At 36.1% G+C, this 16,589-nt stretch overlaps 1 protein-coding gene across 1 annotated transcript in view; it reads left to right on the top strand.

Annotated features, from left to right (window-relative positions):
• KHDRBS2 (KH domain containing, RNA binding, signal transduction associated 2) overlaps positions 1-16,589 on the top strand; it is an 864,427-nt gene that overhangs the window by 580,359 nt on the left and 267,479 nt on the right. Inside the window, exon 6 of the mRNA XM_006835744.1 lies at positions 6,725-6,923. Within this exon, the coding sequence (XP_006835807.1) occupies positions 6,725-6,923 (199 nt within the window). The remainder of the gene's footprint in view (positions 1-6,724; positions 6,924-16,589) is intronic.

Genomic DNA, 16,589 nt, shown 5'->3' with positions numbered 1-16,589 from the left:
AAGAAAGAAAGAAAGAAAGAAAGAAAGAAAGAAAGAAAGAAAGAAAGAAAGAAAGATAGATAGATAGATAGATACCAAACCAAATCAAAACCACCGCCATGGAGTTCATTCCAATTTATAGCAATGCTTTAAGCACACCAGCTGCTCCTCAGGCACCCTATACAGGGTCGCTATGGGTCAGAACCGACTCGATGACACTTAACAACAGCAATAACATAGAACAGAGTAGAACTGTGCCTTAGGAATCCCAAGGCTATAAATCTTTACAGAGCAGACTGTCACATCTTTCTCCCTTAGAGTGGCTAGTGGATTTGAACTACCAACATTTCTGTGAGCAGTTGAGCACCTTAGCCACAGTACCACCAGCTTTCTTAAACATATGGATCATGTATATGCCAGCAGTCCAGAGAGTCAGAAACATATTTCTTTCACCATTGATGGTAAAGCTATTTAAATTTCAGGTACATTTGACATTGAAATGTCATTGGTGATGAATCTGGTGATTACACAGTGGATTTTTTTCACTTTGCAAAGAGATTGGAATCTTTCTGTATCAAAATTTATTCTGTATGATTCCAAACTTGGCAAGTTTTCGACAGAAGCATGGTTTACATAAAGGTACAATAAAGATGCTCACAACCTCCATCAAGTCTCTATGGTTTAGTCAATTCTTTTCGCACAATTGCAGTTGACCTTTACACCTTTAAAATCTATAGATCTAGAGAAGTATTTCATATATCGCAAGGAAATTAGGTTAGGAGATGATGGTCAGATACTCTTCAGATTCCATTTGTTTTTTAAATTAAGTCCCAAATTGTTCCAGTCTCCACTGTCAAAATACCACTATTTTTAACATTAAATCATAATCACCTCCAAAAGTTTCACACTTGTCAGAATAGTTAAAAATTATAAGTTTTAAATGAAATATCAAGGAAGTGGCTATCTAACTATGGCAGTTTTAGAAATTAAATTTGACTAAAGGAAAAATGTATTACTTGTATTTTTATATTTTTTTGTTTAAAAAGTAAAAGATTGTTGTTGTTGTGTGCTTTGGAGTCAGTTCCAACTCACAGTGACCCTGTATGGGGTTTCTGAAGCCGTAAATCTCTACGGGAGCATAAAGCCTCCACTTTTTCCTGTGGAACAGCTGGTAGTTTCCAACTGCTGACCTTGAAGTTAACAGCCCGATTCATCACCAAGATGCTACCATAACTCTTAAAAATAAAAAATACAATTTTCTAATTCTATTTAGGGAGGGTCAACTGCTTATTGTTTCAAATTGAGGTGGCAACACTTTTTATGGCTGTACTCTCTTATGGAATCAGTCCTTTATGGAATCTAATACATTTCTATCATCATTATGGTAAGTTGTGAAATGATATCATTTCAGGAAATCTTAAGTGGCTTTAATCATTTAGATTAAATAATATGAAATTACCAGATTTATAGTTTAAAATAAGGTCAATTTTGGAAGTTTCATGTGATACATCCTAAATATAAACTAATATTTAGGATCCCTACAAGAGGATGGAGTCCTGGTGTGGCACTGTGGGTTAATGTGCCAGACTGCAAAGCCATTTGAACTGCAAGGTCAGTGGTTCAAGCTCACCAGCTGCTCCTCGGAAACCCTATACAGGGTCGTTATGGGTTGGAATCGACTCAACAGCACTTAACAACAGCAACAACAAGAAAGAGAATGAGTTTATTCCGTATTCCTTGGACTTTGGACTACTTGTTTTATATTAATGCTTTTGAGAAAATAAAATAGTTGTATTAGTAGATTGTGCTTGGTTATTGCTGTTTCATAAATTAATATTGCATTTGCCATATTTGAATGGGCCATATAAGATTTTAATTTCAGTGAAGCTTTCATTTAATTACTTAATATATTTCATATTTAATAAACAATGGTTCATTGTAATCTGTATTTTAAACCTCTCTTTAGATGAAAAATGTCATCAAAAGTTTTTTATTTCAATACCCCTTACATGGTGATGGTTATAGGCCGTGGAGTTGGTTCCAAATCATGGTGACCCTGTGTAGGGTTTCCAAGTCTTTAAGACTTTATGGAAGCAGAAAGCCTCATCTTTCTACTTCAGAACCACTTGTAGTTTCGAACTACTGACCTTGAGGCTAACAGCCCAACTTGGAACCACTACGCTACCAGAGCTCCTTATCCTTTACATAAGACATAGTAAAAACAAAAGAAAATTAATATTGAAAATCAAACACTTTTAATGCTGGATTGATAACATTAATGGAATTAGCACTAATGATAAATAAATGGGGCAGAACACTGTTGTCTTCTATTTCAAACAGCATCGTGAGGTATGTGTACTGTTAACAGGCAATTAAAAACTAGTTTCACAAAACAGAAAATAGTATTGATTAGAAAGCTCATGAAAAAATGGTTGATAATATGAGGAATCCTGGTGTCACTGTAGGATAAACACTGGACTACCAACAACAAGGTAAGCAATTCAAGTCCATCAACTGCTTTGTGGGAGAAAGATGAGGCTTTCTATACCTATAAAGATTTACACACTTGAAAACTCTAAAGAATATAAAGTAATTTATATTATGCAGTTGAATAATTGAAACACATGAAGCATGTAACATATGTCATACAGGGTTACTATGAGTAAGAACCAGCTCTATGGCACCTAACAACAATTTGTGCATATGGAGCCCTGATGTCTCAGTGGTTAAAGTGCTCAACTGCTATCTAAAAGTTTCAAAGTTCAAACCCAGGAGTGGCTCCACAGGAGAAAGATGTGGCAGTATGCTTCTGTAAAGATTTACAGCATATAGGTAGTTCTACACCATCTTATAGATTACTGTGAGTCTGAGTCTAAGGCAATGGGTTTGAATTTTGGGTTTTGAATTTGTACATAAAATTTATAAACTATGATTTTATTACATTATTCAATAATATTTATTCAAAAAGAACAGTCCCTATAACACTTTCAACCCTCCATAATAATTTGTTGAAGAAATACTGAGTTAATGGAATTTTAATTTCAGTAAACATATCTTTGATAAATATCTAATTTCCTAGTCATACAAGAGGGCTCCAAGAAAGTTCATGGATAATGGAATGAAAAGATAATGGAATAATTCCAGGAACTTTTTGAAGCCCATATGGAATGTATACCAGAAAATAAAGCGTTAGATCTATGTATTATAATAATTTATATTATGCAGTTAAACAAATGAAACACATGAAATATCTAACATATGTCATACTAAATACATGTTGCAGTGAGAGGAAGTAGTGGGAAGTAAAATATTAAGGACAAACGTTTAAGGCTTTTGTTTACTAGAATAAGAAATAATGGATGGAACTAGCAGAGTTTTTAAAAGATTCTTGTTGTTGTTGTTGTTTTGTTGGGTTGGTTCTGAGTCATAGCAACCCTTTATAGGGCTATCATGGAGTGACAAGTGAGTTTGAACTATTGACCTTATGATTAACAATTCAGTGCTTATCCTACAACACTACACCAGAACTCTTTGATAAAGATAGAAGTAACCCTATCTAATTCTAAGGAAGGTTACTAAGTTGTCACTGTGAGAGATGGAGAAGCAATAGAGTAATAGACTGATTAACACCAGAAAGAGAGAGAGAGAGAGAGACAGAGAGAGAGAGAGAGAGACGTGACTTCTGGCAGGGAAAATCATAAAATGTCAAGTCCATTACCCAATATAAATATATACACCATTTGGTCTAGCTAAAGAATGTAGACAAATATTGACAGATTAGAGACTGGAATTTTTAGAAATTAGTTCTCAATGAAATGTTGGAGAAAAAAAGAGACAAAAAAGACACTTGGCTCAAGACAAATGTAACTCTCTGGGATCTAACCTGGTAAGGAAGTGATGATATTATCAACAATAGTTAGATGAAGTATCAATTTAAATGAAGAATATAATTATTCCTATCATTAATTCTAGCTCTGTAGATTTCCAGTATGTCCTTGGGCAGGTGATTTGCACTTTCTGTGTCTTGTTTGCTCAACCTTTAAAATAGCTTGCATTTAAAATAGCTTGCCTATATGACTTATTTTCAAATTTTTTAATTAGATGATTCCTATAAGCAATGATTCCCAGACTTTCACATTGGAATCCCCAGAGACTGGAAAAAGTGGTGGTGCCTTTGTCTTTCTTCTAGAGATTGTGGTTTTATTTGTCTAGAGTGTGACCAAAAGGTGGATGGTTTTAGCCCACTAGCTGTTTTGTGGGAGAAAGATGTGACTATGTGCTTACATAAACTTTACAACTTTGGAAAGGCTATGAGACAGTTCTACTCCATGCTTTGGGTCGACAAGTGGAAATTGACTCAATGGTAATGGGCGTAAATTTTTGTTTCGTTTTTTATTTTTTAGAATGTGGGCTGGGCTTTGACATTTTTTTAAAGATACACAGGTGACCCTAATGTGCAGACAATCTAGGGAATTTTGTTGTAAAACACTCAATCCAGGACATGGCATGTGTTGTAAAGCAAACAGATAATAATCATCATTAAAGATAGATACTGTGGTTTGTGTTTCAAGCACACCATCTGCTCCTCAGAAACCCTATACAGAGTCACTGTGGGTCAGAACAGACTTGACGGAACTTAACAACAACAACAACACTGGTTTGCAACCATTGGATTTGATCTCAGAAAAAGTATTTCGATAGAGTAGTGAAGGCATTAGATTACATTCAGTTGAAGAATGAATAAGAAGTGAAGAATTAAAGATGAAAAATGTTCTTTCAATAAATCGGGAAAATAGAAGAAAGAGTGTGGTAGTGGATTTAGATACCGGTGGTTTCCAAAATAGATGAATTAAATCTTAAGTTGAGTAGGTTATCATATAACAGAGTAAAGATTTCAGGGAAAGGCCTTTGCTGCTAGGAGGAAATGAGTTAGGTTCAAAGAGCCCTGGTGGACACTTTGGTTTAAGTATTGGGCTAACAGAAAGGTCGAGTGATTCAACTCCACTAGCCATTCCATGAAAGAAGGATGAGGCAATCTGCTTCTATACAGATTTACAACCTTTGAAATCCTAAAGAGCAGTTCTACCCTGTCACATAGGTTCACAATGAGTTGGGCTGGACTAAATTGAAGAAGGTTTGTGCATTTTTTGTTTGTTTGTTTTTTGTATTTTGAATTAGGTTCAGGAGACAGGTTTACTGGGGCTATTTCTGGGTGTCAGTTGATAAAGGGACAGGATAACTTAAATTTTATGTGAGCATTATATAATTTTAGAGCAGAAGAATCTAGAAAGATTTATAAATCTACTTTAACTGTTTAAGAAAAACATACTTGAAACCAACTTGTGACCATAGTTTAAAGTGGGGTGACCCCTATAATTTATTATCCACACATTGGTACTTTTGAGAATGCTAAGATACTAAACTGAAGAGGAAGCTTGAATAACTGTTGTAAACCAAAACTATTGTAAGCAAACAGATAGGTGCTTGGAGACCAAGTGAGAATAAAATTGGCCTTTACATTTTTTTTCCACAGATCTGGTTTTATATTACTATAATCATTTAGAATGCTGTATTACTAACAGGCACTGAACCTTTGAAGCTTTTTGTATTTCACCTTTTCCCAACCTAGAAGAGTGTCTGTGTACATTAGACTCACAATAAGTTAACAATGAACAAGTTTCTGCAGTTTTTCTATTCATCAGCGCCATAATCTATTTAAAACTTTTAAAGCTTTACCAGCATTCTTACTGTCCACTCATAAAAGCTTATTTTCTGCAAGTAATAAAGAATCAGCTGACTGCTATTCATAGCAAAATGTATAACCTATACCCCCCCTCTTTTGTGGTTACAGCCAAAAAGTGTGACTGTTGATATACCAGTGATCATCAATTTCTCCCAAAGCTTTGGAGTCCTTGCTGAAAGCAATGCTTTCTGGAAGCCAACCTTTCAGATATAATAAAAAGTGAAATAACCATGCTGTTGCTCAAAGACTTCAGACATTAAACCTTTCAAAAGGCCTCGTAATACCATAAAAGTTGGCTGCAACCATTTGATCTTATGTTTTCAATGCAAGTTACTTTTGTGTCAAGCTCTGCAGTACAGAGTAATCTTTTTTTTACTTGTTATTGCAGGATAATATATTCACTGGATCTATAGTTACCATAGCAAATGTATTGGGTACTGTCCAACTCATGGGGTTACATGCATTACAATAAATCAGTGACAGTAGCTGTGATTTCAAGTGACCTCAAGCTTTAGTCACAATAATAAACAGAATGAAATCATTGTGGTTAAAGTTCCACATTTCATTAAAGTACAGACAGAGCATTTTTTGGTAAATGATAGCATTGCCCATCACTGTTAATAGCTCTCAGCACTGAGGAGACATACACATAACAGCTCAGTTTCATAGATGGGCCAGTGAATCATAATATATCAGATGATCTGAATTTTCTTGGCAAATCTGGATTATACTCTTAGTGTTTATTTTAAATTTTGGCATTTATTTTTAGTTATATAAGTGAAAATATCAAAGAGTTTTTTATGAATTCTAAGTCATAGTCAGTGTTCATAAACTTTATTCAGCAGTGGAGGGCAAAACATGTTATCTTCTAAATAATCTCAATTGAATAAATGTTATTAAATAAATTTAGATCCCCATTGCCTATGAGATGAGAGCTTTATCTGTTGTAATCCTTTAAATCTCACACTTGTTTTTCATGTATATATGACCTGTCTCTTTTAGGGGTCGTGGGGGTGCCATTCCTCCTCCTCCACCACCTGGAAGAGGTGTCCTCACCCCTCGAGGGACCACTGTGACCCGTGGAGCTCTTCCAGTGCCCCCAGTAGCAAGAGGCGTTCCTACCCCAAGAACACGGGGAGCACCAACAGTGCCAGGATACAGAGCACCTCCTCCTCCAGCCCATGAAGCTTATGATGAATATGTAAGTACCATAGAGAAATTGGGCTGTAAAAAAGAGTTAAATTGATTGGCTAATAAGGTAAGTTATATATAGAGAAAGAGAGAGAGAGAAAAAAAAAAGTTGGTACAGGAAAACAAATGCAACAGGGATGAAAACAGTGCATTTAAATGGAAGCATTTTGAGAAAATGCTTCACTTCAGAGTTGTCATTGTTAAAACTAGTCAAATGGTTTTAATTTAAGAAAAAAAAAACTATTGTTTTTGAGATTGTCTTTTCTTTAGAAGATATGATTAGATTTCGAAATAAGTAATTATAAAACAGAGATCCATACTGATATACACAGACACACACCTACTTCTCACTTTTCTATTATTTTGTTATCTGACATTTCACATTTATGACAATAGTAAAAGAAATCTACTCTTCCACTCCTTTGCACATTGATGACATACATATGGAAGTAACAGATGCCAAGGTTCAAAGTAAGAATAACACTGGCTCTGATGGTTAAGAGGCTAAGATTATGTGTAACTTTGTCGAGCAAGTTACACATAATGGTTTGGCAATTCTGTAATGATGTAATTTGGCAGTCACATACTGCAGTCATCCTCCATTTTTGCATCACACTGATTCTCATGTAACAATCTAATCTTTGGAACATAATCATGTCAATAAGTAAGGAGAATGCATGTACACACACACACAAGCACACACATGAGGAAGCTTCAAAAAGTTTGTTTGAAAAATTCCATTATCTTGTAATTTCAATTTTCCATGAACTTTTTTAAGCCCGCTTGTATTGCAGAAGAAATGCAGTTTCTCTAAGTATCCCCCAGTCTTCTCATCTACTAAACCTCTTGAGTGTCTTGTACTTCTGTGCATCCTTTGACCTTTCTTGCATTTCCTTACCTACTGTCATAGAGTTGATTCTGATTCATAACAATCCTATATAGGGTTTCTGAGACTAAATATGTATGGGGGCAGATAACCTCATCTTTTTGCCCCAGAGTCTTTGGTGAATTTAAACCTCTGACCTTGTGGTTATCTGTCCAGGGCTTACCCTACAGCATACGAATTATAAAGAAAGAGTATAAAACTCTATTTGTGGATGATATCAGAATTCACATGACAGCTGCTAGCGCTAATGAAAATATCCAGCATAGCTGCAGAGTGTAAAATCTACATACAAAATCATTGCATTTCTATACACCAGCAGCAGACAGTCTGAAAGGAAATTAAGAAAATAATTTCATTGAAAATAGCATCCATTAGCAAAAAAATTCTAGAAATAAATATAACCAAGGAGTGAAAAACCTGTACACTGGAAACGATATATACAACTTTGCTGAAAGACATGAAAGATCTAAACAAATGGAAAGTCATCCTGTGTTCATGGATGGAAGACTTAATATTGTTACAAGATCAGTACTACTCAAGGGATACTCAAGTTCAAAAGCAATTCTTAGCAAAATTTGACACCCTTTTTTTTTTGCAGAAATGGAAAAGCAGATCCTCATGCATGTTTATATGGGGAAGTTATTTTAAATCTTTTTTGCCTGAAGGAATAACAATGGGTCAAAATAATAGCTTATTGATACAATGAATGAAAGTTCACAAGAGAAAATCAATGAAGGGATCATTTTTATTTCTGAGTAACTGTCTAGTTCTACAGTCTTTATGTATTTATTCTGCCTGTGGTGTTTTGTGACTTCTAAAGAGAGACTTAAGCATTAAGTTAATTAAAAATAACAATAGTTGAACAACAAAAAGTAACTTTTCAGATAATTAACAAAGTATTTACACAACATGAACAGCATTATGAAAGAGAATAAGAGTGGCAAGAGAGAACTGTAGCCCTTCACATGTGTTCCAATTCACATGCAATCCACTGGAATACAGGGAAAACAAGAGTAAGAGCTACAGATGCATATACAGTTCATAAAAAAACATGAATTAAAGGGTAAATCTAGAAGGATGGTTCTAGAAAAGTAGAAGAAACTATGTAAAGCATGTGTTTTAGGACTCTAGTGAAATAGAACCAGTAAGAGAGATATAGATGGTAGACAAACAGATAGATAGATAGATAGATAGATAGATAGATAGATAGATAGATAGATAGATAGATAAATTTTAAAGAAGCAGCTTATTACATTGTGGGATTGTGGGGGGCCTACAAATCCAAAATCTGTAAGACAACATGCTGGAGATTTCTTTAGTCTAGTGTCCCAAAATCCTTAGCTCAGACAACAAAAGAGGCGAACAGTGTGAGATTTCTGGCAAAATGTTTACTTGTAGTCTGGAGGCAAAATATACTCTAAGGAAAGCACATTGTTGCTCATAAGACCTTCAGCTGATTGGATGAGGCCCATGCACAGTGTGGAGGGTAAACAAGTTTACTTAAGGCCAACTGATTCAATCTTGTGTAACAATTCATAACAGAGTTCAGTGTTTGGCCAAACAACTGGGCACCATAGTGTAGACAAATTTACACATAAAATTAGCCATCACACCATGTAATCCAAAATTTTTACTTAGATTGCAAAGTATCTAACTTCATTTATTCATTTAGCAATTAATATACTAAGCCTTTATTCTTTCTCTGGCTCTGTGCTGAAGGTTTTAGTGATACAGCTATGAACAAAACAGAAAGCTTTCATTGTAGTGGGAGGAGTCTGGAAATGAGAACAACAAACAAACATGTATCAATAAATGAACAATGAAAAGGAGGGAGCTCAATGATAGAAAATGTGCATTTGGTGAAAGTCTCTCTGAAGCAGAGACTTTTAAGCAAAGTCCTAAATGAGGGATTAACTAGGCCAAGGACTGTACCTGTCTAGAGCATTTCTGGTAGAGGAAATCATAAATGTAGTGCCTTGAGGTGGAACATGATTGAAATATTTGAGAAACAGCTAGGAGGATACTCAACCTAAAGTACAATATGTGAAGGGTAGCAATAGGTGAGGTCAGGGCGATTCATGTTGCTGTTGGGGGGTTTTGAGCAGTGGCGTGGCATTATCAAGTTTATGTTTTAAAATGTTCATACTGTCTATTTAATGGAGAATAGAATATGGGAGGTGGGCTCAATCATGTAAGCCGGGAGATCACTGAGTAACTCATTGCACTATCCCCAGGATATAATGACAGTGTAGAGGGAGTGATAAGATCAGATTCTGAGTGTACTGAAAAGATATATTTATAAGGATTTGGTGGTAGAATGTGTGAGAAAGTGAGCAATGAAGAATGATTTTTAGATTTTGACCAAACAACTGGGCACTTTTGAGATGTCATTTATTGAAAGGAGAACTACCACAGGGGAAGCTATAAGTTCAGTTTCAGATTCTATTGAAGGTGTTACACATTCAGAAAAATCTGTTGTACAGCAGGCTGAACAGAATGTGGACTTTGTTACCCAAGGTTTGAATTCCAGCTGAACAGGATGTGGACTTTGTTACCCAAGGTTTGAATTCCAGCTGAACAGGATGTGGACTATCCCAAGGTTTGAATTCCAGCTCTCACTAGCTGTGTAACTTTATGAACATTTGTTGTTAAATGCCGTTGATTTGGTTCCAACTCATAGCAACCTTGTGTAGGGTTTCCAAGGAGTGGCTGGTGAGCTTGAGCCACTGATCTTATGATTCAAACTGATCTTGCAGTCCAGCACATAGATCTGCAGCACCATACCAGACTTGGATTTCTTTGCTATATAATGATGATAAATTCACCCTTACAAGATGATATTGGATATTAGAAATAAATATGTATAAGCACTCAAAAGAGAAGAATGCATAAATACCTAAAGCGTTATATACATTTAATAAAAGTAAACTATTACATTAATTCATCAGATATTATTTTTAAGTGCTGTGGAGTTGGTTCCAACTCATAGCTACCTTATGCAAAGCACTGTTCATCTCTGCACAATCCTCACAATTGTTGTTACATTTGAACTCCTTGCTGTGGCCACTGTGTCAATCTGTGTTGTTAGAAGTCTTCCTCTTTTACAATGATCCAACCCTTTACAAAGAAGGATGCCCTCCATTTTACAGAGCAGGAGGGACTGGTCCCTCCTGATAACAAGTCTGTAATATGAGAGATGAAGTCTTGTCATCCTGGCTTCCAGATTAGCATTCTGGCTGTACTTCTTCCAATACAGATTTGATTGTTCTTCTGGCAGTCTATGGTACTTTCAATGTTCTTCTCCAACACCGTAAGTCAAAATGTAGTAATTTTTCTACAGTCTTCCTTATTCATTCTCCAACTTTCACATGCATCTAAGACTATTGAAAAATACTATGACTTAGATCAGGTGCACCTTAGTCCTCAAACTGACATCTTTGCTCTTGGACATTTTAAGAAGTCTTGTGCAGCAGATTTGCCTAGTGCAAATTTGACTGCTGCTTCCATGAAAGTTCATTGTGCTTTAAAGCACTATGAAGTCTTTGACAACGTCAATGTTTTCTCCATTTATCATGTTATCTATTGGTCCAGTTGTGAAAATTTTTGTTTTCTTTATATTTAAGTGCAATTCATAGTGAAGGCTTGGCATTTGATCTTCATCAGTATTTTAAGTACTCTTTGCTTTTAGCAAGCAAAGTTGTATCAGTTGCATATCGCAGGTTGTTAATGAATCTTCCTCTAATCCTGATGTCACATTCTTCTTCATATAATCCAGTTTCTCATATTATTTGTTCAGTGTACAAATTGAACAAGTATGGTGAAAGGATACAGCCCTGATGCACACTTTCCTTGATTGTAAACCATTCAGTATTCCCTTGTTTTGATTGAAAGGCTAGCTCTTGGTTTATGTACAGGTTCCTCAAGAGTTCAATAAAGTGTCTGGGATACTCATTCCTCACAATATTGTCCGTAGCTAGTCATGGTCTACACAGCCAAAGAGCCTTTGAACACCCACTAAAGTACAAGTAAACATCTTCTGGTGTTCTCTACTTTCAGCCAAGATCCATTTGACATCAGCAGTGGCATCCCTGATTCCATGTCCTCCTTTAAATAGTTTTAATTTCTGGCAGTTTCCTGTTGATGTCCTGTTGCAACCATTTTTAAAATATTCTTCAGCAAAATTATACTGGCATGATATATTAATGATGTTGTTTGATGATTCCAGCATTCCATTGAGTCATCAGTTTTGGAATGGGCACAGATATGGATCTCTTTCAATTGGTTGGCCAGTTAGCTGTCTTCCAAATTTCTTGGCATAGATGAGTGAGCACCTCCAGTACTTCATCAGTTTGTTGAATGGTTTCAATTTATATTCTGTCAATTCCTGGAGCCTTGTTGGTCACCACTGCTACCTTTTGAAATAGCTGAACATAGACCAATTCTTTTGTGTATAGTAACTGTGTATTACTCCCATCAAATGTTGATGCTTTCTGCATAATTAGATATTTTACCTTTGGAGTTCTTTAATATTGCAAGTTGAGGTTTTAATTTTTCTCCACTTTGTTCAGCTTGAAAAATGCTGAGTATATTATTTGCTTTTGAATTTTAATTGCAGCTTTTTCACCTTTCTTTGTAATACTTTACTTTCTCTTCTAGAGTAGCCCTTTGAAACTTTCAGTTCTTTCACCTCATTTCTTACATTCACTGTAGCTTTTCTACACTCAAGAACAAGTTTCAGAGTCTCTTCGGACATTCCTTTTGGTCTTTTCTTTGTTTCCTCTCTTTTTAATGACCTTTTGCTTTCTGCATTATGATATTCTTGGTGTCATCCCACAACTCTTATGATGTTCAATCAGTGTGTAAAACATCAAATCTCTTCTTGAAATAGTTTCTAAATTCAGATGAGATATGTTCTTGGTCATATTTTAGTTCTCCTGGACTTAACTTGAACTTTTTTCAGCTTCAGCCTGAACTTGCAAATGAGCAAGTTTGTTCCTGGCCTTGTTTTGACTGATGATATTGAGCTTCTCCATTGTTTCTTCCCACAGATGTAGCCAATTTAATTTCTGTGTATTCTATCTGTCAGGCAAGGCCCTTATATTTAAGCCATCATTTATATTGTTTAAAAAAAAGGTGTTTGCAATAAATAATTCATTGATCTTGCAAAATTCTGTCATGGGATCTCCAGGATCATTTCTATCACTTGATCACATATATATGTCTTTAATTTCTGCCAAGAATAAACTTTGGATCTATTGAAGTCACAGTTTGTGTGTTTTGTTTGTTTGTTGTTTTTGCCTACTTTTTTGAATTAGTTAGGCATTAAATGATTGCAAATAACAAAAACTATTTGAACTTCTTATAGTCAAATAAAAGCAATAGTTTAGAAATTGTTGTTAAATGCCATTGAGTCAGTTCCAACTCATAGTGACTCTTTATAGGGCTTTCAAGGAGCTGCTGGTGTATTTGAACTGCCAACCTTGTTGCTTCCCAGTCCAGTGTTGATCTTACAGTGCCACACCTGGAATCCATTTTAGGGTGAGGGATATTATATGAAAATTGTAAGCTTCTGTCAAGTTTAACTCATTGCAACCCCATGTAAGCAGAGTAGAAATGCTCCTTACAGTTTCCAAGGCTGTGATCTTTCAGGAAGAGATCACCAGATCCGTCTTCCAAGGCACCTCTATCAACCTTTCTACCAACAGTCGGGTGCTCAACTAGTCATACTACCCAGGATTCCATATTATATGAAGAGGGTCATGAAATCCAGCAAGAGGAAGGCCATCAAATCTTAAAAAATACCTGGACTAAGGAAGTAGAAAATTGTCAAGAATCTTTTCCTATTTATAAGCAGAGGTTTTGTTTATTTGCTTTGGGCTTCTCTGATCAAGATGTCTCGACACATGGAGAAATATGGCCACCCTGGAGCTACTGAGTTTATTTGGGCCAAGCCTAACCAATTACTGACTGGCTGTCTTGTGGTGTTAATTCAGATTCCAAATTGAGAGAATAGTATTCACCCAGTCTTTTCTGGTGCCTAGCACTAATTGTTGCCCATTATTATACAGCAGAAACTAGGTCTACAGGGAGCCGCTTAAGAAGAAAGGTAACACAGTACAAATATAGTCACTGGAAACCTAACTCTAACGACAATATTAGGAGACACTACTGTGCAAAGGATAAATTAATGCAAGCTTGGCAAACCAAACCAAACTAGACCTGCTGCCACTAAGTTGATTCTAACTTTTGTCAACCCCATGTATTACAGAGTAGAATTGACCTCTGTACGGTTTTTGGTTATAATCTTTGCAGAAGCAGATTACTAGGCCTTTCTTTTGTGGGAACCTCTGGTTTGTTCAAATCACCAACCTTTTGGTTGGTATTGTTGTTAAGTGCCATCAAGTCGATTTCGATTCATAGCCACCCTGTGTGGGGTTTCCAAGGAGTGACTGGTGAGTTTGAACTGGCCTTGTGATTGAGTACTTCAAGTCAGCCTTGTGGTTGACTGCTTATGCTACAGTGCCACCTTGGACTCTGAGCAAACTGGGTTTGTACCACCCAGGGAACTATGAGTTTGGCAGAAACACAAATTTTATCTATTATTGTATATCATTGATAGTAAGAAGAACAGAATGGATACTGTTTTATAAAAAGCTGTTACATTGTATTTTATTAAAACATAAATATTAGCACTTTTTAATTAGTTATAAAGAAGGCATATAGAGTTTGATATTTGGATGCCGAACTGCTGGCAGCAATCTGTGAATAACCAAACTCAGAATAACATTCAAGAGTTGCTTCTCTCTACTCAATTTTAGGTTATTGATTCCTCAGTAAGGGGTAAGAAAAACAAAAGTTAAAGTGTCTCAATAACAAAATAATAGCACCATTCTGAGTTGAAGGTAGAAATCTCCAAGGAGTCCTTTACTTTCAGATAAAATTTCTTAGAAAAGGTTCCCTTTATTATAAATGATGCTGGGAGCCAATTCACTCTTCAGACTTTTCTTTCTCCCCTGTTGAGTAGCATTAAGTTTCTGACCACATAGAATGTATATAGGTAATCAAACCCACTTCTTACTGCTTGCCTGACAAGAAACAGCTTACTGTAAATGAGATTGCTGTTTAAAACCATCATTAATGTTAGCTGAGTCTTAAAAAAAATTAAAGTGAGTTTTAATTTTACACATTCCAATTCAGGTTTAATGTATTTTATAGCTTGGTTTCACTGGCCTTCTGCTTTGAAGAGTATATTTACATTTTACAGATCTATCATCATAACTGAAGTAGATTTGGTGAATTGAAACATAGATTTCAGAAAACTTCTAGTGCAATAAAATGTTACTAGCTCTACCAGTGGATAACATATTAAAAGAAAATAAACTAAAAATAAGCCTTTTGAATTCCTACTAGGTTCTCATCATTCTATGTGAATCCACTTAATCCCAAAAGAACTTTACAAACTAGTCGTTGATTTGGGTGCTTTTAGGAAATGAAGAACATAAAACTTGAAATTGAGACTTGGACCCGTTTTTGTTTTTTTTACCCCAAGTCCTTTGTATCTTTGTGCAAAACCATATGGGAACCATGTGTGACTTTCCATGGCTTCACAAGGAGGAAAGAGAATCAAACTCAAAATCAGCCCAAGGCTGAATCCCATGAAGCTCAAATCAGTCATTCTTCTACGCCACAACTTTCTCTACCCTATTCTGACACCAAGCATTCCTCCCACAGCACTCTCTGCTTCACATCAGGGTTTGATAATCCATTGCAATGGCCACACACAACTCATAACAATACTCATGATTATGGAGTTTATTAGGGAAGTAAAGAGGGTACAATTCAGGATCAAAACCAAATCAGAACTCAGCAGTTCTCCAGTCAGAAAAGCCTCTCCTCTGCCGTATGACAGGCACACCTCACTCTTGTCTTCAGCCTCTTAGCCATATCGCCCCATGGGCTCCCCCTTGCTAAGGCAAGTGGTACAAAGCTCTTTTAGCCAGGCTGTGAATGCCCAAAGGGCACACTATTTTCCTGACTAGGAACTCAGCTTTAGTCAGTACATGAGCTTAAAGCCTGAAGCTGCTCTGTCGCTCCATGCTACCATCTCTGCTGTCGTCTCTGCTGTTGCCTCTTGCTGTCTTCCTTCTTAATGGTCCTGGCATCTTCTGTTCCTGCTTCTGCGATGGCTCCTTTTAAATCTAGTTGGAAGGCAAAATTAACCAATCCCTGCCTTAGAGTCCTGTATACTTTATTTGTATGGTACTACTCAAATCACTGGAGTGGCGCTGTGGTTTAATGTTCACAATCTGCACATTAAACCACAGACTGCAAAATCAGTATGAACTGCAAGTTCGGCCATTCAAGTTGCCAGTTACTCCTCAGAAACCCTACACAGGGTTGCTATGGGTCGGAACTGACTCGATATCACTTAATAACCCAGTCACTTGGTGGGAATTAATAAGACATTGGATAGAAAAGCCATATCAAGTAAATTCAAAGCATCATACTTTTTTACATTGTTATTTCCTCTCAATAAATAAATAACTTTAATACTATATCCTAGATAGTACTTGTCTCACAGAGAATTTTCACGTGTAAATACAGATCAATTATATTTCAGACCTCCCATCAGTCAGTGTTTGAATCCCCTCAACAATAGCTAGGACATTGTTGTTGTTGTTGTTAAGTGCCATTGAGTCTGTACCGAGTCATAGCGACCTTATGCACAGCGGAACGAAACACTGTCCAATCCTGAGCCAACCTCATTACTGTTGCCACGCTTGAGTCCAT

The sequence above is a fragment of the Chrysochloris asiatica genome, unplaced genomic scaffold, assembly GCF_000296735.1.
Source record: "Chrysochloris asiatica unplaced genomic scaffold, ChrAsi1.0 scaffold00019, whole genome shotgun sequence".
Lineage (NCBI taxonomy): Eukaryota > Metazoa > Chordata > Mammalia > Afrosoricida > Chrysochloridae > Chrysochloris > Chrysochloris asiatica.
The sequence above is the reverse complement of the archived record's forward strand: the minus strand, read 5'-3'. Positions and strand labels throughout refer to the sequence as shown.